Source organism: Penicillium griseofulvum (assembly GCF_001561935.1).
Source record: "Penicillium griseofulvum strain PG3 chromosome Unknown contig_84, whole genome shotgun sequence".
Classification (NCBI taxonomy): Eukaryota; Fungi; Ascomycota; class Eurotiomycetes; order Eurotiales; family Aspergillaceae; genus Penicillium; species Penicillium griseofulvum.
The window spans coordinates 96,200-120,752 of NW_024467475.1; the positions used below are offsets into that span (position 1 = coordinate 96,200).

At 48.6% G+C, this 24,553-nt stretch overlaps 9 protein-coding genes across 9 annotated transcripts; 3 read left to right on the top strand and 6 right to left on the bottom strand.

Moving 5' to 3' along the window:
- Nucleotides 1-363: 363 nt before the first annotated feature.
- On the bottom strand, nucleotides 364-2,581 carry PGRI_045890 (translation initiation factor 2A; the record flags this gene model as incomplete). Its single annotated transcript, XM_040792302.1, has 5 exons — nucleotides 364-1,514; nucleotides 1,570-2,207; nucleotides 2,268-2,339; nucleotides 2,396-2,465; nucleotides 2,557-2,581. The coding sequence occupies 5 exons, from the start codon at nucleotides 2,579-2,581 to the stop codon at nucleotides 364-366; spliced, it is 1,956 nt and encodes a 651-aa protein (XP_040644269.1).
- Nucleotides 2,582-3,344: 763 nt separating this feature from the next.
- PGRI_045900 (uncharacterized protein) lies at nucleotides 3,345-4,266 on the bottom strand (the record flags this gene model as incomplete). The annotated part of the gene is made up of 2 exons (XM_040792303.1): nucleotides 3,345-4,125; nucleotides 4,196-4,266. 2 exons carry the CDS (start codon nucleotides 4,264-4,266, stop codon nucleotides 3,345-3,347), a joined length of 852 nt encoding a protein of 283 aa, XP_040644270.1.
- A 430-nt stretch (nucleotides 4,267-4,696) lies between these two features.
- On the bottom strand, nucleotides 4,697-7,399 carry PGRI_045910 (ESCO family N-acetyltransferase; the record flags this gene model as incomplete). The annotated part of the gene is made up of 3 exons (XM_040792304.1): nucleotides 4,697-5,763; nucleotides 6,249-7,315; nucleotides 7,368-7,399. The coding sequence occupies 3 exons, from the start codon at nucleotides 7,397-7,399 to the stop codon at nucleotides 4,697-4,699; spliced, it is 2,166 nt and encodes a 721-aa protein (XP_040644271.1).
- Nucleotides 7,400-9,679: 2,280 nt separating this feature from the next.
- Nucleotides 9,680-10,504, top strand: PGRI_045920 (18S rRNA pseudouridine methyltransferase; the record flags this gene model as incomplete). The annotated part of the gene is made up of 2 exons (XM_040792305.1): nucleotides 9,680-9,961; nucleotides 10,028-10,504. 2 exons carry the CDS (start codon nucleotides 9,680-9,682, stop codon nucleotides 10,502-10,504), a joined length of 759 nt encoding a protein of 252 aa, XP_040644272.1.
- Nucleotides 10,505-12,158: 1,654 nt separating this feature from the next.
- PGRI_045930 (VOC family protein) lies at nucleotides 12,159-13,950 on the top strand (the record flags this gene model as incomplete). Its single annotated transcript, XM_040792306.1, has 2 exons — nucleotides 12,159-12,334; nucleotides 12,390-13,950. 2 exons carry the CDS (start codon nucleotides 12,159-12,161, stop codon nucleotides 13,948-13,950), a joined length of 1,737 nt encoding a protein of 578 aa, XP_040644273.1.
- Nucleotides 13,951-14,940: 990 nt separating this feature from the next.
- Nucleotides 14,941-15,716, bottom strand: PGRI_045940 (putative ubiquitin conjugating enzyme (UbcD); the record flags this gene model as incomplete). The annotated part of the gene is made up of 5 exons (XM_040792307.1): nucleotides 14,941-15,080; nucleotides 15,137-15,320; nucleotides 15,423-15,452; nucleotides 15,573-15,618; nucleotides 15,673-15,716. The coding sequence occupies 5 exons, from the start codon at nucleotides 15,714-15,716 to the stop codon at nucleotides 14,941-14,943; spliced, it is 444 nt and encodes a 147-aa protein (XP_040644274.1).
- Nucleotides 15,717-16,494: 778 nt separating this feature from the next.
- PGRI_045950 (acyl-CoA dehydrogenase) lies at nucleotides 16,495-17,941 on the bottom strand (the record flags this gene model as incomplete). Its single annotated transcript, XM_040792308.1, has 4 exons — nucleotides 16,495-16,541; nucleotides 16,594-16,703; nucleotides 16,757-17,672; nucleotides 17,737-17,941. The coding sequence occupies 4 exons, from the start codon at nucleotides 17,939-17,941 to the stop codon at nucleotides 16,495-16,497; spliced, it is 1,278 nt and encodes a 425-aa protein (XP_040644275.1).
- Nucleotides 17,942-18,491: 550 nt separating this feature from the next.
- Nucleotides 18,492-20,851, bottom strand: PGRI_045960 (Transcription factor; the record flags this gene model as incomplete). The annotated part of the gene is made up of 4 exons (XM_040792309.1): nucleotides 18,492-19,318; nucleotides 19,371-19,647; nucleotides 19,695-20,529; nucleotides 20,592-20,851. The coding sequence occupies 4 exons, from the start codon at nucleotides 20,849-20,851 to the stop codon at nucleotides 18,492-18,494; spliced, it is 2,199 nt and encodes a 732-aa protein (XP_040644276.1).
- A 321-nt stretch (nucleotides 20,852-21,172) lies between these two features.
- On the top strand, nucleotides 21,173-22,594 carry fen1 (multifunctional nuclease RAD27; the record flags this gene model as incomplete). The annotated part of the gene is made up of 5 exons (XM_040792310.1): nucleotides 21,173-21,185; nucleotides 21,237-21,322; nucleotides 21,387-21,391; nucleotides 21,452-22,013; nucleotides 22,073-22,594. 5 exons carry the CDS (start codon nucleotides 21,173-21,175, stop codon nucleotides 22,592-22,594), a joined length of 1,188 nt encoding a protein of 395 aa, XP_040644277.1.
- Between the last annotated feature and the right edge of the window lie 1,959 nt (nucleotides 22,595-24,553).

Here is a 24,553-nt window from a genome sequence, read left to right on the forward strand (position 1 = left end):
AAAATCCACAGAAGTTCATCTCCACAGGGGGGCTGATAACACAGTCGAGATCGTCCCGACCTCAGGAGGTTTGTGTTTTGGAGAGCTTTCTGGGTTCGGGTGAGGTTTTTGCATAGTTTCCATGTTTTATGTTCTATGATAGATGTTTACAGCTAGTAGTAGCCTTAAAATGTCGAATAGATAATCTGTACAGCCATTTGAAGTTCATATTGATAGTGAGTGGTATTGATATTGATAACAATATCAATCTAAACAGCTCCTATACCAGATGCAATACATGCAAGGTCGATCTAACTATATCCATGCAAGGGTGCAATCTGCATCAACGTCATAAAGCATCATACATTCTCTTTTCAATTCCAATTATCCATCATAACCTACAGCTTGGAGCTCCTTCCGCACCGCATCCTCGGTCTGGATCTTCTTCATCTGCGTATCTTCCAGCTTCTCCCCACCAGCAAGACGCATCTTAAGCTCATCAATAGCGCGGATCTTCTTCAACAGGCCACGGATCTTCTTATCCTGGGCAGAGGGGTCCTCAACAGGGGTGGGTGCAGCGACGGGGGCAGGAGCAGGAGGGGCAGACTTGGCCGCACCGTTTCCATTCGCAGCGCCAACATTCTTGCCGCGGTTGCGGTTGCGGTCTGGGCTAGGGCCAGTCGGGGCATTGGCAGGAGGAGCGTTATCAGTTCCATCTTCCTTGGCCTTCTTGGCGGCCTCGCGCTTCTTCTTGTTCTTCGCAGCGGACTTGGACAGGTTCTCGGAAGGCAGGGCGACACCACCGCCGGGCGCGGCTCCGGGAGGCAGGTACTCCTCCGCAGGCTCGGCACCAGGAATCTCACGGCGGCGGGGCTTGCCGAAAGTATTCATGCTAGCGCCGGGCACGCCATCGCGGACAAAGGCGGCACCGCCTTCGTCTTCACGCTTGAATGCGAGCGGGGTTAGCTGGCCACGGGCACCGGGGGGACGGTAGGCACCTGCTGGCTTGACGGGGGCCTTGCGCGTGCCCATGTAGGCAATGGCGGAAGGGTGGGGAGCAGGCACCTTGGTGAGCGGCTCGCCCAGCGGGTGCTGCTCGATGCTCTGGGGGCGCCAGGTGACGTCGTATAGCTCGGTCATATCCTCATTGTAGGTAAGACCACCGGTAACGTGCCAGATGCGCACACCGTTGTCGACGCGTAGGCGGGGGCTGGTCGTTGCGGTCAGGATGTACTGCCCATCGGGCGACCAGGCGCACACGCTGGCGTTGGAGGCCTCGACAGTGGTAATCTTGTGGTAGTTCTTGCCCATGTCATACAGGTCCATCTGTCCTGCCAGGTTACCGAAACCGGCAACCAGCACGAAGCGGCCATGGGGCGAGAACTGGATGGTGTTGCGCGGCGCAAGGGGGAAGTGGTGCTCGGGCTTACCACGGGAGCTGAAGATGGTCGTCTTGGCAGGCATGTAGCCATACACGACACCGAATTCCTTCGAGTTAGGGTTCCAGCTAACATCGTGAATAGGGCCCTCCTTATCTACTAATTGTCAGTTGAGTTCAAGTGGTAAAGCGAGGAAAGCGAGAAAACATACCAAGATCAATGCGCATGTCGAATGCACCGCTAGCACTCAGCAAGTACAGGGTCGTTTCGCCGTAGTAACTCTTGCCAGTGCGGTCGACCTCGGTCTGCGCAAGCACGATCAAAGTGGTTCCAGAGGCATTCCACTTCAGCTGAACCTTATCGCCCTTGAAGAAACTCTTATGGGACACGGGTGCATTGAACTGCGGTACAATGAACACCTTAACCTGGGCAGGCTGGCCCTTGCGCTCAGGAATGAACACGGCGATAGACTGAGTCTGACCAGGCGACAACGCAAAGTCTGTGACTCCTTCCACGCGCAACTTGTTCCAAACAGTGGACAGGTTGTCGCTCTGGTAAAACTGAACCTCGTTAGTCACGGTGCGGGCGCACAGCTTCTCATCGGCAGTGTACTGCAAGTTCCAACCGGTCTGCGACTTCTGGACAAAACTTCCCACAACCGTGTGATTGTCCCCGGCCTCAATGGAACGCCACACCTTCAAATTCTTGACGGCGTCTCCGTTCTCGTCCTTGGATGTGCGCTGCCAGGTAATCACGTAGGTGCCGAGTGGCGAGAATCCTAGCTCGAACACGTTCTCGGCGGGGATAGTACCAACGACAAGGCCCACGGAAGGGTCGATAATGGTGACCCTGTGTTGAGAGACAAATGTTAGATTTCGAACGTGAAAGTGGGGGAGAAAATCAACTTACTTTTCAGGTGACGCCCATGCGAAGTACCGGCCACACGGCGAGTAGCCGCTACAGCGGAGGTTGCCCTCTGGTCTAGCGGAGAACGAGTTAGCAAAATTTCCCTGATTGTTATCTAGCTCAATTCTTACTTCTCGAACCCAGAAAGGGGTTGGTAGACGGGGGCGGCATCCATGATGCTAATGCCCTTGAGCGTGCGGACTGTGCGACTATTAGCAAACATTCATCCATTCGCGTAACGAATGCGACCCGAAGGTCAAGAATTAAAAAACGGAACATGGAAAACACGTACAAGCAAGTTGCGTAGGAGCAGCCATCTTGATTTCGACTCGCGAGTCTAGAATGAATCCACCAAAAGAGAAATCGAATGCTTTTTCTTTTCGGAAACAGGTAAAATGGATTCTTCCAGGAAGAAATCACAAAGCGAACTTATACCAAAATAGCCACACAGCGAACCCGGTGAAATAATGGGAGTCGAACAAAGGGCTTTTCGAAGGTATTTTCTCTGATTGGGAATTCGTCGGGACGTTTCTGGGCAAGTGAAAACAGCAAGTCGGCGGAATAGAAGACTGCTAGACAAGTCAATGCCAGCAAAAAAGAGGTCGGGCGAAGCGAGGTAGTTGGGGAGGTTGAAGAGTGAAAGAAAGAAAATTCGGGTGCGATGTGGCTAGGCGGCATGCCGTCATCTGCGGTATACACGTTGTGCCGGGAATCCCAATATACATACACTTTCAACTTGAATTATAGCTTAAATATAACTATATATAGCTTTATAATATTCTATTTTATATGTCCAAATACTTATATATCTATAATAGTGTCTAGCTGTCTAGATTCTATGCGGAAAAGACAGGTGGCAACGGTCTTAGAGGGGGAAAGACACCCAATCAGGTACCGTAGACACCGAAATACTTGGACAATGCAAGTCTGAAACAGTTTCTCAGTTTATCATTACAGGTATAGTCATTGTTACTTTAAAAACAGATACAAAGAAAAAGAAGCAATCCATTTGAGCCATCAAACCACTTAAAAAAAAAAGAACGCCTTCGTAACCTCTTGAATCTACCAATGAACCAGACTCTAATCCCGGCCTGGAGAACCAAATCCACTGCTGTGACCAGGCGTGGTAACCAATCGTGGAGTTCTGGCAGTGGTATCAACAACATCCGAGTCAAAGGTCATACCATCAACCATGCGAGCATCTTCATTCATAGGTTCGGGAGTCATCGACCCAGCCGGGGACGACGACATCATGGAGCTCTCCCCGGCATGATGCTGTTGTTGCTGCAGATATGAAGCCAACTGATTTGGGCGGTTGACATTCGGACTGCCAATAGAGGTAGATCGTCCAGAAGACATGCGGTTCATTCCAGGGGGGCGAGAAATCGGCCCGCTGTAAGTACTGTTGGCGCCCTCGCCAAAACCGACTAGACTGGCATTGCCTTCGTCACTGACGTTACCGACACTGGAGGTGCCATCGTCTTCGTGATACTCGCTCATCTTGTCGGCATCGTATGTGTCGCTACTGCTCGCCCAGGTTGTGCGCCCAGCGACGCTACCCGTCGCACTGGCACTGCCGACTGTGCTGCGCTCCTTCAGTACTTGACTCTCAAAGTATCCTAGAGCATACGGCGGAAGCGCTTGGCCGGAAGATGTCTGACCACCGGCACGAGCAGTGGCAACTCGCTCAAGACCGGCTAGGCGGGAGATTCGATCTGCGCGCTCAGCCTCTAGGGTTGTAGAGGATGTGGAGGACTGATGCGCATGATGGCTGTGGGGGAATGGATGCCCCTGGTGACCGTCTTTGATCGCTGTTGTCGAGAGAGCAGAGAGCGAGGTAGTACCGGAGTTAGGGGTGCCTCTGAATTCCCCATTAATGTCAGTCAACTCTCCATGTATAGACACGGGGAATGCGGAATTAGAGCTCTTACGGTCCCATATCCGATGGAGTGACGGGGTCCGATGGGGGAGGAGGCAAATTGATCAGTGTTGGAGTAGACATGATGTGAAAATAGTGAAATGGGTAAGAATTCTCTGAGAGAGAGATATCAGGAAGAAAGAAGGAGAGACTGGGGGTAAATAATTAATTTGCCCCCACGTCATACCTCTCTCTAATCTCTTGGCCGACAATATACTAAGATTATTGCTTTACCTCTGATTTTTTTTTATATCTCAATCTAATTATAAGACATCTATCCTTTAAATTATCCAATTCAAAAATAGTATAAGAGTGATATTTAAAATCCTTTTAATACAAACTTGGACCTTTCGGACCTCCACTGTCGTCACTAAAACTGTCCCGCATTTTTCAAATTTCCCCCCCCATATTAAGGAGGTTATACTAGCAAATACTACGCCAAATTCATACATTCGTTCATTCATGTATACAATCGCCTATACTAAACATGTGGAGAAAACAGCCTGCTGCTCCTTCAATCAACTTTTCGATTCTCATAATGCCCTCGGAGATCATCCACCTCTTTCTGAAGTCTGGTGAGATCGGCCAGGATGTCATGAGCATTGGATGGTTGTGGGGCTGATGTATGGTTCTCCTTCAACCCCATCACATCACTACGGGTAATGGGGTCTCGAGTGCGCCGAGGTGGAGGAGGCGGGGGTGGTCCAGTAGAGCCACCCGGTACATTCCCATATGATGATGCCCGCCGCCCAGCCTTCAGTGATGATGGTCTGGAGTTAGTGTGGGGAGATAAGTTCAGCGAGATATCTCCCAACGGGCCAGTCCCCTGGAAGTCTCCCGATGGCGGAGGCATGCTGATTCTCTTGCTTTCCGTTCGACTGGAAGGACCTGGACTGGGAGGCAGAGAGTTATCATTGCTCTCCGAGTCGTAAGACATACTTAATCGACTGCTAGTTTTGGACTGTGTAGACTTGGATCTCCGCATCTGACTGTGCCGACGACTGAGGGGTGGCGTGGGAGGACGCTTATGCTGAGACTGGCTGCGCTGGAGCGAGTCCGTCGACCCTGTCACTCCCGCAGGGACCGAGAAATAATCGGTCGATGATAGAGATACCGAGCTGGGATGCAAGGCACCGGGTGTCACATTCCCAGGGCCATGGATTGATAGGCGGTTAGTAGACTGGGACCGGGCTGTCTGGGAGGATTCCGCGGCCGTAGAGCCAAGTCTGCGGCCGTGATGACTCCTAGGTGGAGGTGGCGGCTTCTTGTCTTTCACTCGGCCGGGAGGGCTTGCATCAAGCTCTGGGGACAACTGTACTGTGGGAAGTCCTGCATGGGAGCTGTCTACACCTGCTGCAGACCGCATGTTGTGGTCGGGTGATATGGGGGATCCATCTGTTGATGGGTGTGGAGCTGACCCAAAAGATGGTCGATCATCTTGGGGAGCTGGACTCTTATGACCATTGATTTCATCCTCGGTATCGCTCACAGACACATCGAATGGGTTTATCTCTTCGTTTGAGCTCGAGTCATCTATCTCGCGTTCAAGCGATGTCGACGACTTCCCGTAACGGTTCGGGGCTATAGGCTGCGACACAGCAAAACCTGTAGACAAATCGGGATTGCCTCGGAATCATCAGCATGTAATGATTCTCCCTGACTAAAAACAATACTCACCCCGTTTAACGCGAAAAGGATTTGATCCAGACATCGCCAGAATATATGGAAGAAGAAAGGAGGGGTGGTCCCGAGTTTATGTTCCTACCTCCGCTTTCCGTCGAGTCTCCGGTTACCCCGAGAGGCTTGAATTTTTGGAAAGCACATTGAATATCAAATTGGAAAATGTGTCCCATCTCCCTATTGTACATGGGAAAAAGGGTATGGTACAGAAACAATATAAAAAAAAATAAAAAAAACGCTCTCCAGAGAATACAAAGTTCCCCCCTCCAGTATGCCTCATTGCTTGTAAAATGATTAAAAAGACCCTCCCATATTCAACCGTCACCGCTCGTTATAGACATGCCATGTCTCTTCACCCTCGAAAAACTTATGTGCCAGGCGATTACCACTCTCCGTGGGCTGGCTGAATGCAATTTGTGCCTTGGTTATTTCCATCCCGTAAATAAAGTTGATGACCACGCAATCGAGGAGATCTAAAGCAATTCCCTTTCGCCGTGAGGATCCGGAAGTCCAGATACGAGAGACTCCGACAATGGCCGGACGGATTTCATCTCGTGTCGAGACAGAGCCATTGTGCGCGTCATTTTGTTCTTTCACCACCGGTCGGGATTCCCAGATGCGCTCAGTCAGGCAGAGCCCAACACAGCGACTATCCTTCATATGCAAAAAGACCCGATACCGATCTACTTTCTCGGTTGGACCATCCTGCAAGTGTTTTGGCGGTTCCGTTTGGCTCCAGAGGGTCTCGTCGTCGATTTCCGGTGATGAGAGCTCTTTATTAACAACCTCGAGAACCTTCTTCGCTTGGCTCTTGGCACTAGGGGAGGCCTTGCGGTCCACAATTACCACATACCCCTCATCGAATCGAGTCGCTTCGTAAACCCAGCGTGAGGCGTTCGCACGCATAAATGCCTTGCCCAGGTCGATCCCAGTCGCATTCATTTCGTGAAACTTTTTATGCAATGCCGCATCCTCCGTATTGGACGGGATATATTCCATACCACAGGTCGCACAGGTCTTTCGTGTATCATTTCCCAGGTCAATCTGCATCTGGCGCATGACGGGTTGTTTCTGACCCTTTTGCTTGGGTGGGTCCACTGATGCGCGTACACTATTCGAATTAACCTCTGTCAAGGGCGATCCAGTAGTAGTTTCCTTGTGCTTCCGCTTGAGAAAAGCAAATGTTGGCTTGCGGGTATTGGCTGGCGGTGGGGTTAAACGCGGAGGTGGCGATGATGGTGGTGTGGTGAGATCGTCAATATCATCGAGCGTGCCTTCCGACAACAGGGAGTTGCGACGCGATGGGCTTGACAGCACGGCAGCTGAAGATTCACGGATGGCATATTGTAGGTTGGCCTCAGCTTCATCGGACTCATCCACGCGTCTTTTCTTTGCGGCGCGCTCATCATCGTAGACGCGCCATGTTGGTCGTCCGTAAGTTTTCATAAGGCCTCTGAAGTTAAGATGTCAGTTGAAGTCCCAGAAATTGAATCCAGTATACATACCTCTTAAATGAATTGGTCACTGTCCACGGCATGACCCTGACTATTCCAAAATTTGCTCAGGGCAAGGTGGGATGAAGAAGTTGAGAAAGTCGAACTGGTGACGGCACGCGTGGGAACACTAGTCTGTTTTAGGTCATATTGTTTCGAAATGACTAACCGTTGACTTACCTGTACTTTTTGTTTTTTCTTTTTTCTTTTTTTTTTCTCCCTTACTTGAATGTTTTCTTTTTGTCTTTTTGGATTTGGGGAAGTTTCAAGTTGAAGGGGGAAAAAATAATATAGAAATGATCAACAGTTGGTGGAGAGCTGGATAATAATAAAATAGGAGAGACTATCGCCACCGGGATTATTACCGGACCAAGGAGAACAGAAGAAAGAAATCAGGAGATATGAAGATGTAAAGATGTAAAGATGTGAGGATGTGCAAGAGTATAACAAATAACCCAGCCTTGTCAAATTCCTGTGGTTGGTATGTTGTCGGGCACTTCTTTTTTATTATTATTTTCTCACCCCCTTTATCCTTTTCTAATATACAGCATACACAATTGGGCAATTGGCAAGACAGGCTCCAATCTCAAAATTCAACCAATAAGAATATCTTGTGGGTTAAGGATACCAAGTTGGGATATTAAAGATGACGCTTTCCTAAGCCCCTGGCCCTTTGCCAAGTGTGCAAGGCTTCCATCCAGTAAGGCCTTCCCCGTTGTGTAAGGGCAACCTTGGAAGGGAAGTATACGTTGGAATTGTGATGATCCTCATTGACCGCTCTAGTACTTCATTCAGCGCCTACAGACTACAGGTTACAGGTTCATTTTCATTTTGGGAGCGCTTGGGGCCAACATGAACTATTCCGTGCTGATTGGATCCAAGACACGAGATCTTCGATCTTGTTCAGTGATTGGCTTGGGGATCTTAGCCAAGTTACGAGGTCCCATATATGGTAGGCCTGATCCCCCAGATTTCACAAATATGGAGTGGCAACTAAGCGCTTGGCATGTCATCGTGTGCAAAGATGAGCATTTAGTGCTGAAGCCTACATGATATGCATCCCGGTCGCTGAACGGGCCGCGGGAGGTTCCAAATTGACAGTTGAAAACAACAGAGGAGTTGTTTTCTCTAAACTGTCTCAGGGATCACTAGAAAAGCTATATTCCTTGTCCAGGCCCCTCAGATTTGCTCTGGTGTCAAAAGTTTTCTTGTACCACCTTTGCTCTTCTGAACCATTCATGGCCTGCCTATATGTGATGACCCTTCTCATCTACTGGACAGAAGCCTGGTGTACGCTGCCCCCAAAAGGCAATGCTGGAGCATGAGCCAGTCGGATTTGTTTGTTCTGAGTCACCAACACAATTTGATGCAGAGAATGTTACACATCCTCATCTGGTCCACGGGTCTAGCCAAATCTTCACTGTTGATTTTGTACACTCCAAAGAGTGTCAAACTTGTCAGTCTATCAGTGTCTGGTCCATTGGTAGACAGTCTCCGTTTGGTACTATCTAAACAGGGGGGAGGGCTGGGATGTTTGACTTATCAAAAGAGAAGCCTTCATGTGGCTTTCCCTGACAGATTGTGGCTGGTTCAAACGCTGGAATTGTGCATTATACAGGCATGTACGGAGTATGACTGGGGTGTCGATCTCTCTGACGAAGAGCATTTGTTAAGTCCTCCAGGGCTGGCTAACCCCGTACGGAGTAGGGAACTTCCAATGTTGATAAAATATTCCATGACTATATGTATATATATATATATATATATGTATATGTATTTGTGTGTGTATGTATATGTGGATGGAGTTTTATTATTATATTATTTCTCTATTTCTATCTATTTAGATATATAGAAGTGTAAAGAATAAAAAGGTAGTCTACTGCAGAGAAGTGTTCTATATAATTCCACCCTCCGCTCTCTCCGTCCCCCGGGGCCACTTTTTTTTTTTTTTTTTTTAATTCTCTCCGAGTCCCCCGTTTTTTTTTTCTTTTTAACCCAAAAACTCTTCCAACTTCAACAACTTTTACCAAAATAAAAATATGTCGGACCAAGAACAAGCTGCTGGAAAGAGAAAGCGTGCGAGTAAGTATTTTGATTTACTTATATTCCTTGTTTATAGCAATTTTGTTATTCTGAGGGGTAGGAGGGGGGGTGGTTTTTCACTTCGAATATCAACCTGTTGAATGTGTTGCCCTTCCAGAATTCGATTTTGATTTGGCCGGTGTGACATATCAATTCTCTCCTCCCAGCCACATCAACTTTTTTCTCCCTCTCTCTCTCTACCCCCCCGCGCCTAAATTGCAAATTTCACTTGAAACTTCAAAATGTCTGACATTTCACTCCCAGGGACTCAATCTTGTCCTCCTCCGGAACTTCCCCAGCTCGTGGCCGAACAACATGTGCCAATTCCTTCCCATGACAAGGACACCCAACGCTTGATTGTGGTCCTCTCCAATGCCAGTTTGGAAACCTACAAGGCTGTCTCTAGTGGACGATCAGGTACCAAAGATGAGAAGTTCTCTCTGTTGAACAGCGATGAGCACATCGGTATTATGCGCAAAATGAACCGTGATATCAGTGAAGCCCGACCAGATATTACCCACCAGGTACGATTCAACATCGCCAGTGGCAATATAAAGGTCAAATAAGAATACCCACTAATCCACCCGTAGTGTCTCCTCACTCTTCTTGATTCCCCTGTGAATAAGGCCGGTCGGCTCCAAATTTTCATCCACACCGCCAAGGGTGTTTTGATCGAAGTTAACCCCTCCGTCCGCATTCCGAGAACATTCAAGCGGTTTGCCGGTCTGATGGTCCAGTTACTCCACCGACTCTCCATTCGTTCGACCAATTCACAGGAAAAGCTCTTGAAGGTTATTAAGAACCCGATCACCGACCACCTACCCCCTAACTGCCGCAAGGTGACAATGAGTTTCGAAGCACCCGTCGTCCGTACCAAGGACTACCTAGAGTCACTAAACCCGAATGAGAGTGTCGCCATCTTCGTCGGTGCCATGGCCAAGGGCCACGATGACTTTGCCGACTCCTTCAAGGATGATACCATCAGTATCAGCAACTACAGTCTTAGTGCCAGTGTGGCCTGCAGCAAGTTCTGCCATGCTGCTGAAGAGGTCTGGGATATCCTGTGAGGAACTCGACCGAAAAAAAAAAGAAGGAAAGAAATGGTGCCCAGAAAGCGCGCGTTCTTGTCGTCTATACTGACGGCACATTTGTCAGACTTTTTTTTTTTTAACGGGCAGAGATTGAGTTGCAGAACAAGGGTACTAGACATATGTCTGCATATGCCTGTCCTTGTTCGAATACCTTGGCTGTTAACCTAAGCCCAGCTCTCTCTGCCTTTCTATATATATCTCTCTCTCTGTTTTGTTTTGGGAATCCACTCGGAATACTGGATACTGGGACAGCTACCAAGCATCGGGATTCATCCCAGGCTGTCTGTGGGTGTTTAGAGAGCACTTCTTTTCCCCCTCAGCATAAGTTACGGGTCGGACGGCATTTGGTTCCTTTTCGCCAGTCCTTTGATCCATCTTGCTTCCATCCAGCTTCAACCTCGACTGCTGCGATGCGTAGACTAGAAAAAGTGAACAGCACATAGATCAGGATCCATTGATTTGGATTCTGAGACACATATCTTCAACTTCTGTGTTCAATAACAATATGGCTTTTTTATTTTTTTTACATATTTTCTCCATTTCTCTAAACTATTAATGTATTGGTTGACGTGGCATGCAATTATCGCCTCACTTTGAACGCAAATCGGATTGAGGGTGGCGATCCAAGATGCACTTCTGCCCGGCTTATATTTAGATATTTAGATATTTAGATATTGTAGATATTATATTTTGAATTCATAGAACCCTAAAAGTATCACTAACAACTTATACAACATATGAATATACTGTATGTTGTATGTTGTATGTTGTATGACTCAAAAACAAAAACCAGCGGTCAGCACATCTACCCAACCTTGGAAGTCCACAGTCTTCTCTTCTTCCTCCACTCGCAAGTCTACCATTTGCTCGCAGAAGAGGAACAGTAAGTAAAAAAGCCCACTTAACGTCTATAGGCTCCTGCACCTCGTTCAGGGAATTCAAAAGAGACGCCCCATCCGCCAACAGGAATGCACATTGGCTCCCCGCGATGACCTGGCAGGGACCCATCTGCAACCCCTCCAGCCATAGAGCGTTTCACTTTGCAGGGAATTGGGCCACTACCATATCCAAAAGCAGCCAGGAACAGAAACAGCCTTTTGGTCTGGCAATTTTGTACTATGTTACTGGAAGTTCGAGAAGTTCAGACCTCATTTTCTGTTCGAAGCATCGAGTACTTTGGGCCTTCAACGCGCCTCGTCCTCGGACTTGTTTCAACTGTGCAGATCGGGTATACTGGACATTTGATCTTTTGGCCAATCGTCTCTCCACTCCCCACTTGCCTGACTCCATACAGAAATCACACGTCCTCAGTGCCCACCAACCTACTATCGGAGACATACGGTGTTCTGGATGACCCCCTTTTGCTTGGGCAGGATTTTAGAAGCTGCTAGTTTATTCCGTCTCTGTTTTTGGTTTAGAGTCCTTCTTCATATTCTGACTGGCTCTTAGGGGACAATTCATGTGGCCTCATTTCCTGGCGTCATAGTTCTTATAGACTTGGATTCGCTCACCGTATATATCCTTCATATCGCATTTAATCTCTCTTCTTTTCTTCCCACTTCCTTCTTTTCACACCTTCTTTTTTTACTTTACGTGCTGGTAACCAGGCACGTCGGCTTCAACCTTTGAAATGCCCGTTTCGCATATCACCCTAACTGTCTCTCACCTCCCAACCTCTACCTCTTTCTTCTTATCATGTTTACAGCCATTGGGATATCAATTCATCGGGCGACATGACGACTATATAGGTTTCGGTCAGAAGCAGGGGGAACCTGCCGATTTCTGGATGACCGAGACTAAGCCTGGGTGAGTGATAACAAGGAAATATCCTATCTTTCAACAAAGCTAACTTGTATTAAAGATCTCCTCCTGGTGCAGTCCATGTCGCCTTTCCAGCCCCGTCAAAGGACGCAGTCGGCTCATTCTTCATAAGCGCCCTAAAAGCTGGCGCGAAGATCCACGGCGAACCTAAGATGCGAGATTCGCAGTCTGGGTATTTCAGTGCAGCCGTCATCGACTTTGACGGCAACAGCATTGAAGCTGTATACCGACCTAGCAATGCCTCGGTTATATCAGAGGCTAGCGGACCGACAATAGCTCTTCTGGAGGGTGGTTCTAGCCGCTCTGTAGTCTCAAAGGCAAGCAGCAGAGCTAGCACTGCCAAGGCAGAGAGCATCGCACCCCCAAGGTCTGAGGCCATGTCCGACACCAGGTCCGTGGCAAGATCCGAAGCCCATTCCGAGGCCAGATCTCGTGCCATTTCCAAAGCACCCACGACCTATGAGCGGTCTGCACCAACTGTCGTTTCCCGCGGCCCACCACCACCGTCATACACCATGCAAGCACCCGCACCGCCAAAGACGGATGATGGCAGCAAGGCAGCCAAGACCATCGTGGGCACGCTCATTGGCGCTGCCGCAGGCGCCGCGATCGCCTATGCAATGGTCAAAGGCGAGTCACAGTCAACCGAAGAAGCCGAACAGCCAACGCAGTTCGTAAGCAGCTTCCCCCAAATCAAAGCCGCCGCCCAATCCTTCTTCGGCGACGACCAACAATCCCAATTACGCGCCATCGAAGCACCCCAACCACCCCGCAGCACCTACACCACCGCTTCAAACCCGCGCTCAACCCTAACGCGCAGCGTAACCTCCAAGAACCCGCGCGCCAGCACAATCTACGACGGCACCGAATACATGCATGACAACCCACGCCGCGCCTCAGAAGGCAGCATCTACAGCATCCCAGAAGACACCCAACTACGCGCGATCGAGTACCCACCCGCCAGCAGCGCCTCGCAACAGCGCTACGCCTGCGCCCCCTCAACCTTCATCAGCAGCTACCACGATGAGAGATCCCGAGGCGGCCCAAGCGGCAGCGTGCACAGCTCCTCGACGATCAAAGCACCGAGCACCCGACGCCACAGCCACGATGACCGCGACGGATACGAGTCCGTCGTCTCACAACGCTCTCACAAGAGCCAACAAAGCACACACTCGCACCGGGCCGAGTCAGTGCGTTCTTCCTCCCACGCCGGCGTCAGCAAAGGCAAAGACAGCGCTAGCGTTGTATCATCCCGCTCTGCGCGCAATATCCCCCTCCCCGCTGGCTCGAACGCAACATACTATTCCAGCCCGAGTATCCACAGCAAAGATGCTAGGGATGGGAACGCGTATTTGTCTGCGCGGGATATCCCATTGCCGGAGAGTGTGGCGGATCTGGATGTTGACTCGCATGTTTCGCCTGATGACTCGATTAGCCAGGTTGGGTCTCGTGCGCATCGACACCGCTCGCATCGGTCTGGGCATTCGCGGGATCATGTGAGATCGTCGGACTCGGGAAGTCAGGCTTCTAGAGCGAGTCAGAGGACTGTCAAGGCGGAGGGGTCGAGGGTTGGGAGTCGACGGGGAAGTCAGGTTGTTTGATGACGTTCTTGATGCATCTTTGACATACGTCTGCCTTGTCCCTTGTATCTGTGACGGGGCTGGGTTTGGTTCTTCTTGGATTTTATCTCTTTCTTGGTGTGGACTTCCTTGGACTTTGTATGTCTGGGTTTGGTTCAGTCGGGAGATCTTTCGATACGACAGACTTTGTTGGGTTTTTACTATTAATCTTTTGATTTGCATTTACAAAGATAGATACACATACATACATACATATATGGAGTTGGGAGTTGGGCAATGGAATGCACTATTCAATACAATCAGTGAAGTTGTAGTTGATGTACTAATGATCGGTCCACACTATACCTACGAAGTCCAGACTACGGTCTACAAGATAAAAGCTCACACAAGACGGCCCTGCCTAGATTGTGCTATTTGAGAAAAATATGGAAGCCCCTAAACGCAAGACACAATTATGTAGGTCATCTCAAACTACTCTCCGAAACCCTCAAAGCATTACCCACTGAGTCCGAAGCATCGCCTAGTACAAGCATAGAAGCAAAAGAACTGGAAAAAACTCGGCAAAGTCCATAATTCAATCCTAGACGCATGCAGCGTATGAAAAAGAGAAGAAATGGATGCCATGAATGCATGAGAATTTGGTCATAAGGATCGTTGGATATGAAAAGTCCCAGAAACTCAGCCCAACAAGACAAGGCCAAACCCGGCGCAAAAGGAGTTTTTAGGCACGGAAGCAGAAACTAAACGCGCGCAAGAACAGGTGCATTTGAAATCAACACACAAGAGTTGGGTGAAAAACAACTGAAAACGTTTCTACGACCACAGGTACGCCAGGCTTTCGCGGATTCTGAATCTAGAGCTGGGGGTAAAGAAAGAGGAAAGATGCAGAGCGACGTTGAGATGAAACTGAGGAATAGTAGTCGAGCGAGATAGGGGCCGCAAGAAGGGTTATTGAGGGAGGAAGAGAGAGGAAGAACAGAAGCGAAGAAGGAATCAGATTTGTCGTTTCACTCAAATAGCGTACTTCCGCGTCCACTCGCGAGCTGTCGCCTCATACCGGGGTCGGTCGGTCTTGTAGACGTGCGCGATTTCGGGCACGAGAGGATCGTCCGGGTTGGGGTCTGTGAGCATCGAGCAAATGGAGAGCAACACTATGTATTGTTAGAGATTGTGCGTGGCAGAAAATGGAAGGAGAGGTCTTGCTCACCTTTAGAGATGGTGAGAGCAGGGCTCCATTGGTCTCTCAGGATGTCCAGACAGATGCTGCCGTTGGAATTGATGTTGGGGTGGTAGATGCGAGTGGTGAAGTTGACCTTGGGAGGCTTGAAGGGGTAATCGGTAGGGAAGTGGATGGCAAGGAAGAAGACACCGCCAGAGTATGGGGAGTCGCCCTATATGATCTATTAGTATCACAAATCAAGTGAGTTTGTGGACCTCGTAGAGGGGTAGATCCCCCCTCAAGGTCCCCAAGAGCAGAGACGAGAGCAACTTACAGGACCCATGATGGTCGCTTGCCAGTGGAACTGCAAGAAAAAGGCAAGTCAGTCATTTATGATCTCCCTCATTGATATCGATATGCGTTTTAACGCCGAGGCAGTTGAACCCCGCCACACGGCGCCAGCCAAGAAAAAAAGGATTCATACCAGATCATCTCCAACGGGGCCAGCGGAGCAGGAAGAGGGTGGATCACTAAAAGAGAATTAGAATCATGAAGCGCAGATGATGGCATCAGGATAGACTTACCGGCCGAGGTCAGTGAGTTCCTTGTTAATACGCTTGAGAGCCATGACGAGCAAAGAGTGCAAGAAATGTGTAGAAAGTAAAAAAGAAACTGGATTATGTATCAGTTGTTGGGTTCAAGTTAGAGAGAGAAGAAGGTCGACTTACGATTACGTCTTTGTGTGGAAAAGAAGAAGGAAGAAGATAATTGGGAGTCTCAAGAGGGGGAAAAGTGCCCCAGGTGGGCGGAATCGATTCTGTCGGTATTGTACGGCCCAATACAAGGAATACCGCCACAGATGACACATCATGATCAGCTCTCTAAGCCTTGGGAGGTTGCCCTTATTTGTGAATTAAGGCAGAAGCATGCAGAATCTATTTAAAATCTTTTGATTAATGGCAAAATCTCTCGATAGGGCTGATTCATCAAATTTAGAGCAAACATTTGAAGCAGATTCACAAGCATTGACATTTCAAAATGTTCAGCCTAGTGATTGGAGAGCAATGCCTAACTATGAACATCTACCTAATTTGGTACTTTATTATGCCCAGGTGCATCTATTTCTAGCATATCAAATTTTATATTCAGTTAAACTTCAATATACTCTGTATTGAAAATCTGTATTACATATGATACTGATACACTGCCCCTCGATGATGTCACGTGCGGGTGAGGCGCCCGCAATTTCCCGCTTGACCTAAAAAGGAAGGAACTATGATTTTGATAGCGTGACCATATACTAACTTAGGGCTGTTAATGTCCTTACTGGCTATTATTACAGGTGTTTAAGACCTTCAAATATTCAATTGGGATATATTCTATATACAAATGTGTTCTTTTTATTTTTAGACAAAGGCCTGCTTGCCTGTAATGGCACGGCCCAGAATCAAAGCTATTGATATGCATTAGCCTCAGCCCAACACAATCAGGCAGGAATAACTTACCATGGATATCACTTTGACCCTCATAGGTCTGCACCACAAACAGGTTGGCCACATGGCGGGCGATATGATACTCGTCGCTGGCAGCATTGCCACCAAAGATTTCTTGCAGACTAATACCAATGTCAGTAGAGCAAACCAAAAAATCCAAGACAGAGAACCTTACACTCTAGAATTGGCCAGAGCACGGTCACAGTTCTGACGCTTGATCATCGAGATCATCTCAGGTGTAGCCTTGCCAGCATCCTTAAGACGAGCCACCTGAACCGCAGCCAGAGTTCCGTAAGCAGCATCCGTAGCCGCATTAGCCAACTTCATCTGAATAAGCTGGTACTTGGCAAGCGGATTACCCTTGAACTGCTTACGTTCCAGACTGTACTCGCGCGCCCGGGCAAGACAATCCTCTAGGGCACCCATGGCACCAAAGGCAATTCCCAAGCGGGCACTGTTCAAACACGTAAAGGGACCCTTGAGACCCTCAACATCGGGCAGCATATTCTCTGCCGGTACAGGGCAGTTATCCATATGAATCATACCAGTGATGGATGCACGCAGTGCGCTCTTATTCTTGATAGCGGGGGTCTCATACGACCCAGGTGTAGCACGCTCACGCTCCACAATAAACCCACGGATCTTTCCTGTGGACTCGAGCTTAGCCCACACGAGGGCGATGTCGGAAATGGGCGAGTTCGTGATCCATGTCTTGCTGCCAGAGAGCAGGTACATACCCTTCTGCGTGGGGTGCTCACGCGCCACGGTCTCCATGGAACCAGGATCAGAGCCGTGGTTGGGCTCTGTCAACCCGAAGCAGCCGGCGAGCGTGCCCTTAGCGAGGCTAGGAAGGAAACGCTGCTTTTGCTCTTCTGTGCCAAACTCGTAGATACCGGTCATGGCTAGCGAGCTCTGAACTGACATGCCTGATCGGTATCCCGAGTCCACGCGCTCAACTTCCTTGGTAATGAGGCCCGATGCCACGGTACTGACACCAGCGCATCCGTATCCTTCAATTGAAGCGCCAAGAAGTCCCAGGTCGCCCATCTCTTCTAGGATTCGACGGTCGTAATTCTCATTGCGGTAGGCCTCTGCAAGGGAGTCACTGACGTCAGTTTATCAATTCGCAACAAAAGTAAGGCAAATTAAACATACCGAGAACGCGGGGCGCAAGCTTATCCTGGCAGTATTGGCGCGCTGTATCCTGGATTGCGAGTTCCTCCTCTGTGAACAGCTCCGCTGCGGCGAGGGGATCTTCCCAGTTGAAGACAGCCGAGGAGGCGTATCGGCGGCCTGCCACAGCGGTAGGACCAGCCTGGATTGAGCGCGCAGCTGCGCGAAGAAGAGATCGGTTCATCATAGCTAGAACAAAGAGAGATAACAGAGAGTGGAGAGAGAACAAAAAGGGTGTCAACTGTTGCGGGGGAGCTCAATCAAATATGCACTAAAGGACTAAGACCTCGGCAGTTTTGCGAGTTTGGGGTAAATTGAAATCACCGAATGCAATATACTATAAATGATGAAATTACAAGATCAAAAGTAGCTCGGCCCGGTTTACATTTATCTAGCTCGATATGATTCGACAGAATCCCCGAGCAATGGCTGCTTTGGTTCCGCATGTTCGACCGACTCGGACTTTTTCGGTCTATCCGGGTGGGCTCAATGCCAAGCACCGAGATTATGCCTATACGAGCTATCCTACAGGATATAGATACAGGAGCAGCCCTAGAGTGCCATTTACTAGGGAAATGATCTACTTTAATAGATACAGCCTGACTTAATTAGTACATATGTAGTTCACTCTAAATATATGTTTCTAGTATCTGCAACAACTGTGGTCGTCAATCATAGGCCGTTATTACTATGTACAAAGAGAACAATCGAGGAAGAACTTCCCAAGTTCCCGTATATCACGCTGGCATCTGGCTCTGAAGGAAGTCAAACACTCCTGTGGGGAAATAATCTTCGTCGAATCCCCAAAGATCCGCCATCATAGGGTCAACGGAGCCCTCCGATAGACCGGGCTCCTGCTTTCCTGGGGTCAGAGGAGGTTCAAACCCATTGCTACGTTCAGCAGACAGTGGTGCCACCCCAAGCAATGGAGGTGGGTGGTTTAAAATAGTGTCACGTTCACCCAACATCTGAGCTCCGGGGATGACCACAGGCTTGAAGAGAGAATGAGGTTCCTGCGCAGTTGTCCCCATGGAATGTTGGCTACTAGTGGTGCGCTTCTCCCATTCTTCGAGCCCAGTCAGCATCTTGCGAAGACCCCGGGCGATGTGGTGGCTTAGGTGGCGCTCGCTCGCCCGCTGGCTACAGGACACCATGAGCTCGACGACCCGTTCGACGAGAACACGCACGTAGCTCACGTCGACGTGTAGGCCTGCCGAGGCGATTGAGGTCCGTTTGCCCTGGCTCCCGGGGATTGCCCCGTTTGAGCAAACCTTGGCTGCGATCTTTAGCAGAAAGACCGCGGCAAATGTGATCATGCTGTGGAGATATAGTGGGACACCGACGAGTGCCAACTGGATGTCTCGCTCGTCTAGACAAACCTGGAGAGTCGCAATGGCTGATTCAACAGCGATATTGGCACGCTTCCTGCGTTCAAATGACATCTGCCCCGAGGAGGTGGATGAGTGGTATGTGCGCAAGGCGACTGAGTTCAGCTGCAACCGAGAAAAATGATAGTGCATGTACACGGCCTTGTAGGGATATGCGCCAACGTAACGGCTCCCAACTATAGCAATATATTAGACGGTGTAATTGTGTCTCAAGAAGTCGGAACTTACCGAGTCTAGGAAGCCATGCTGACTTCCAGTCCCCTATATCAGCATCGTATTGATCAATCTTGGGGAAATCGCTCTCAGGAACCTCTAGGTCGACATCTGGACCGAATGCAAAATATATACGGGTGAGAATAATGAACAGGTCGACCTGGCTGTGCAGTCGAAGGTCTCCTTGTGAAATTGATGGGTTTTGTGTAAAGACATTGTGTTGAGTGATGCTGGCATCTTCGTGAATCATCGGTGGCCGGCCGTATGCGATAGAAAAGTGGTGTTCCAAGGTCTGGAAAATATGAGCAAGGAGAACATGTTGGGCTAGAGATTACTCACATAGAGAAGATACCACAGCCTCGCCTGTTCCAAATGTTCTGGCGATCCTTGTGTGGCTTTGCGAAAGAACTGATGCAGGTTGCGCTCGGTTGCAATACGAACCGCATAACCGGAAAGCTTCCAACTAACATCCGCAAGCCAAAATGCTCCAATACATAGTGCGCGAATATCATCTAACGTATGATGGTGGTCCAGCATAGACTCCGATGCCAATCGCGCAAACTCGGTGTAGCATGTATCAAACGTGCGTTCCTTAGTTGGCATGTGAAGCGCGGTTACAGCTAAAATGGCAGCAGATAGCATTGATGAAGACCTTCGAACAGACGTCAAGTCTTTATGTGCTAGCAAAGCTCCATCCCATAGGTAGCGGTTGAGTACCTGGTCGAACTGATAGAACAGCTCCTCCGCTTCCTGGATATCGACGACTCCGCGCGAGATGAGATCAGTGACCAGTGCTTGGTCGGGGGCAAACTTTTGCCCCGGCGAGCTCTCGCGGTTTTCACTGAGCTGCGTTACCTCGTACAGACTCCCCATCGGTGCTGTGACCAGAGAGGTCGCGCCAGTGTCCTCGCGGTCCAAAGAATATCGAGGCTGTTGTTGGGGAAAGCCATAGTTTGACCTTGCAGCTGTGCCATTTGTTACTGCACTGCCAACTATCTCGGTTCTTTTGTGTTGTACAAGTCCATTGTCATCAGTCGAGACGGTGGAGTCTTTCCGGCCTCTCTTGTTCGAGGGCGTCTCGATTGTTCCACCGCCTGCTTGGTAGTATGATAGCTCCGGTAGCTGTGATTTCCTGAGCAGGTCGGTCATTGCCGATTCGATCATTGATTTCCACCTGTCGTGGCCAGCGCAATCAGTATATATTGCCGATGTAAACACCGGTGATAATCCACTCACTCAGCTTCATCCTCAAGTAATGTTTGGAGGCTTTTGTTCACAACACACTCCAGTCCCATGCGCCTACATCGCGAGCACAGCGACTCGGCTGCCTTCATGTCACAGCGCACCTTGTGCCGCTTACACTCGGTGCATGCCCGTATCCGTCGAGAGATCTTCGGAACATGGTGAGGGCGGTCCTCCGGGGTGAAAACACCCTGCGGAGGAGAATCAGACGAGGCTTCGCCATTGGCCTCGAATTGAATGCGATTCCGCTTCATATTGGTGTGTGGAGGTTGGACTCATCCTCCGTCTGGCGCATTCCGGGGAAGACAGAAAGGCGGGGTCGGAGAAGCTTCACACCGGCCGGTTCTGGCCCGAATTACTCATTGCCGGTTGGCCGCCTGAGGCAGATGTACATATTTAGGCAGGAACTAGTCTTGGCGTCGCCGGTCACATGATGCTTGGATACGCTATACCTAATTAGGTTTAAATGGCGTCGCGCTTCCAGCCCAGCGCGTTCGCGTACTGCGACAGGTCAAGCTCAACTCTCTACACAGACACAAGATTCCAACTTGAGACAACCTGAGCTTACATTCAAAATGGGTATTAAACGTAAGTACCTTATTCTCAATGATACAGGCCTCTTCACTAAATAAACCACAGACCTGTACCAGGTTATCTCCGAGAATGCCCCCGATGCGATCAAGACGGGCGAAATCAAGAACCATTTCGGCCGCAAGGTCGCAATTGTATGGATTTTATATAAAATATGGTTATATTATAATATGCTAACACTCGACTTCTTTGATTTAGGATGCGTATGTCATTGGGTCGCCGTCCCGGTAGATCAAGAATATCTAGTCGCTAACCCAGAATAGGTCGATGAGCATCTACAGTTTCCTGATCGCCGTGCGCTCGGAGGGCCAACAGCTCACGAGTGAATCTGGAGAGACCACATCCCACCTGATGGGCATGTTCTACCGTACTTTGCGGATGGTGGATAACGGCATCAAACCTCTTTACGTTTTCGACGGAGCCCCGCCGAAGCTCAAGTCCGGTGAATTGGCGAAGCGTGTTGCACGCAAGGCCGAAGCAACCGAGGCTCATGAAGAGGCCAAGGAAACCGGAACTGCAGAGGATATTGAAAAGTTCTCACGACGAACTGTCCGGGTTACCCGTGAACACAATGCAGAGTGCAAGAAGCTCCTTGGACTGATGGGAATTCCTTACATCAACGCGCCAACGGAGGCCGAGGCCCAATGTGCTGTGCTGGCTCGTGCAGGTAAAGTGTACGCGGCTGCGTCAGAGGATATGGATACATTGTGCTTTGAATCGCCGATTCTCCTACGCCACTTGACGTTCAGTGAGCAGCGCAAGGAACCTATCCAGGAAATCCACTTGGATCGAGCGCTTGAGGGTCTTGATATGGACCGCAAACAGGTATGGTATCCTGACTATGTTGGGTGTAATCGCAAGTGCTAACTACATCTACCATTCAGTTTATCGATCTCTGTATTCTTCTGGGCTGTGACTACCTAGAGCCTATTCCCAAGGTGGGAGCCACCACTGCTCTCAGCTTAATCAAGGAGCACAAGTCTCTAGAGAAGGTCTTGGAGTTCATGAAGAATGACCCGAAAAAGAAATTCGTAGTTCCTGAGGACTGGCCATACGAAGATGCACGAGAACTTTTTGTCAACCCCGACGTCCGGCCTGCCGATCACGCCGAATGCGACTTCAAGTGGGAAGCTCCCAACATCGATGGCCTGGTTGAGTTCCTGGTTGGGGACAAGGGCTTCAACGAAGACCGTGTGCGCAACGGTGCCGCTCGTCTGTCGAAGCATCTCAAGACCGCTCAACAATCCCGACTAGAGGGATTCTTCAAGCCCATTGCCCGCACTGAGGACGAGAAAGCATCTCTCAAGCGCAAGCACGACGAGAAGATACAGCAGCAAAAGAAGAAAAAGAAGGAAGAAGCCAAGGCTAAGAAGGATGCCAAGGCGAAGCCGCGTGGAGCGGCCTAATTTCTTGATGAGAGAAGCTCTTTTTTTACCCATCAAAAACAACTTATGATACAAAATTCTTTCCTGATCTAACATGAGCTGGACTGGCGCGGGCGTTCTGTGGTTTATTTGTTATTATTTCTGGATTATTTTCATTGCGGAGAATGTCCGTTTCGCCTCGGGATCGGGGCAGGGCATGAAGTTCCGTGTATCATAGTAAAGAGTGGTCTGATTTGAAATAGAACTTGAGAAATCTGTACCCCGATGCTTCTCTGTTGTTCCAGTGATCTTTTTCAGCTCCGTGGACGCCAGGATCAGACAAGATCAAGTAGAGCAGACAATGGCCTTTCGTCTGATCCTCAGGGCCACAGTTGATAGAAAGGTCTATAAATTGTTTACTCATTAACTTCCATTTGTTCTCCATATATTAGCATATCAAATCTCCTTTTTAGGTGTTCTAATGTAGATATTGCAGGGTGTCGATATCCAGCATTCGCGTATAGGGTTGTATAGATTAGGCCCGATTAGCGAGATTAATCGAGGCCTCACAACACCAACCACGACTGATCTTCACAAGCGAAAGCAGCAAAGACTTTGAGGTTAGAGAATATACACTGGCACTAGTTACCATGATTATTCTACGCCCTCGAAATATGCAGCAAGAGTCGATGTAGTGCAGGATCAGCGTTCTCCCCAGCTAGGCCCTTGATTCGACGCGTCGGTTGCGGATGCAGATACGATGATCTTGGTCGCACAACTAGGCTGATAGACCAATGATTGGAATCATACGGTAGTAGAGTAGGAGTTTAGCCCAATGAGATTATATTTTTATTATTCGTCTGTGTTGAAACAAAACTTGCTTAGATGGAACCTGCTCAGATGGGTCCGGATAGACAACTGTCCCGGGTCGATCTGCTTTCTTGCTCTCGGTAACTTTAGTATCAGCGGGGAATGATAGAATCGGGGGCTATTCTGCGTCATTTATTGGCTGTGTCTGCTGATCCTGATGTGACTAGTGGCGTTGCCAGGTGTGAGAGCTTTCCCCTCTCTTGGATATATATCATGTGTCACTTTGACCCTAAAAGTTAGGCTTCATAATGGTTGTTTCTGAACTATCTTGATACTTTGCTAGAACATAGAAGGGTGAAAAAAAAAAAAATTAAAAAAAATAAAAATACATTCATATTTGCTCTTTTAGTTTTGATATATATTCATCTTGGTCTATAGAGTGCAAATGCTCAGGTTACTACTTACTACTTCCTACTTCCTACTTCATACTTCATACTATTATTCATATCAATATCTACCCAATAAAAAAGACTGAAAATAAACCATTTGATATTCCAAAGTATTGGAGATAGAAAAGTTATATAATGCGTGAGTGTTGACATCATCTAGACATCTAGACGGAAATCGAGCGTTTAGCACGAGGTGATGCAGGTCCCACAAGGATTCGATGTATCAAGGTAAAGGTCCAAATCTGGATTCCAGCTCTGAATTAGCAAAAGAGGGATAGGTTACTCCAGATGGCATTGGAATGTAAGAAAAAAAGAATTATATGCCTCCAAAACCCTCCTAAAATCTCCAAAATAGCCCTGGAGAGTATGCGCGATTTCTATCGAGGGGATTAAGGGACGCGCAGAAGCACCATTTCCCTAGTTTTATACTATTATCGCGTTATAATATTGCAAAATATTCTGTTATTTCTCATATATATTAAAAAAAGAATCCCAGTATATCTCCAAAATATCTTCAATATTCCAAGTACATATCTCATAATAATTGAGAATGTGTAGAAAGGCATCAACTATTGGAAGAGACACTCGCAAAAGAACAACAACACAAGACACACACAACATTATAAAAAGAAGAACTAGTTAGAAGATAACCTTTTAGAAAAGAAAAATCCAAAAGAAAGAAAGCGCTTTTTTTTTACTCTCTCTCTGATGATCTTGTCAACACCGGTCGCCTATAAATCAC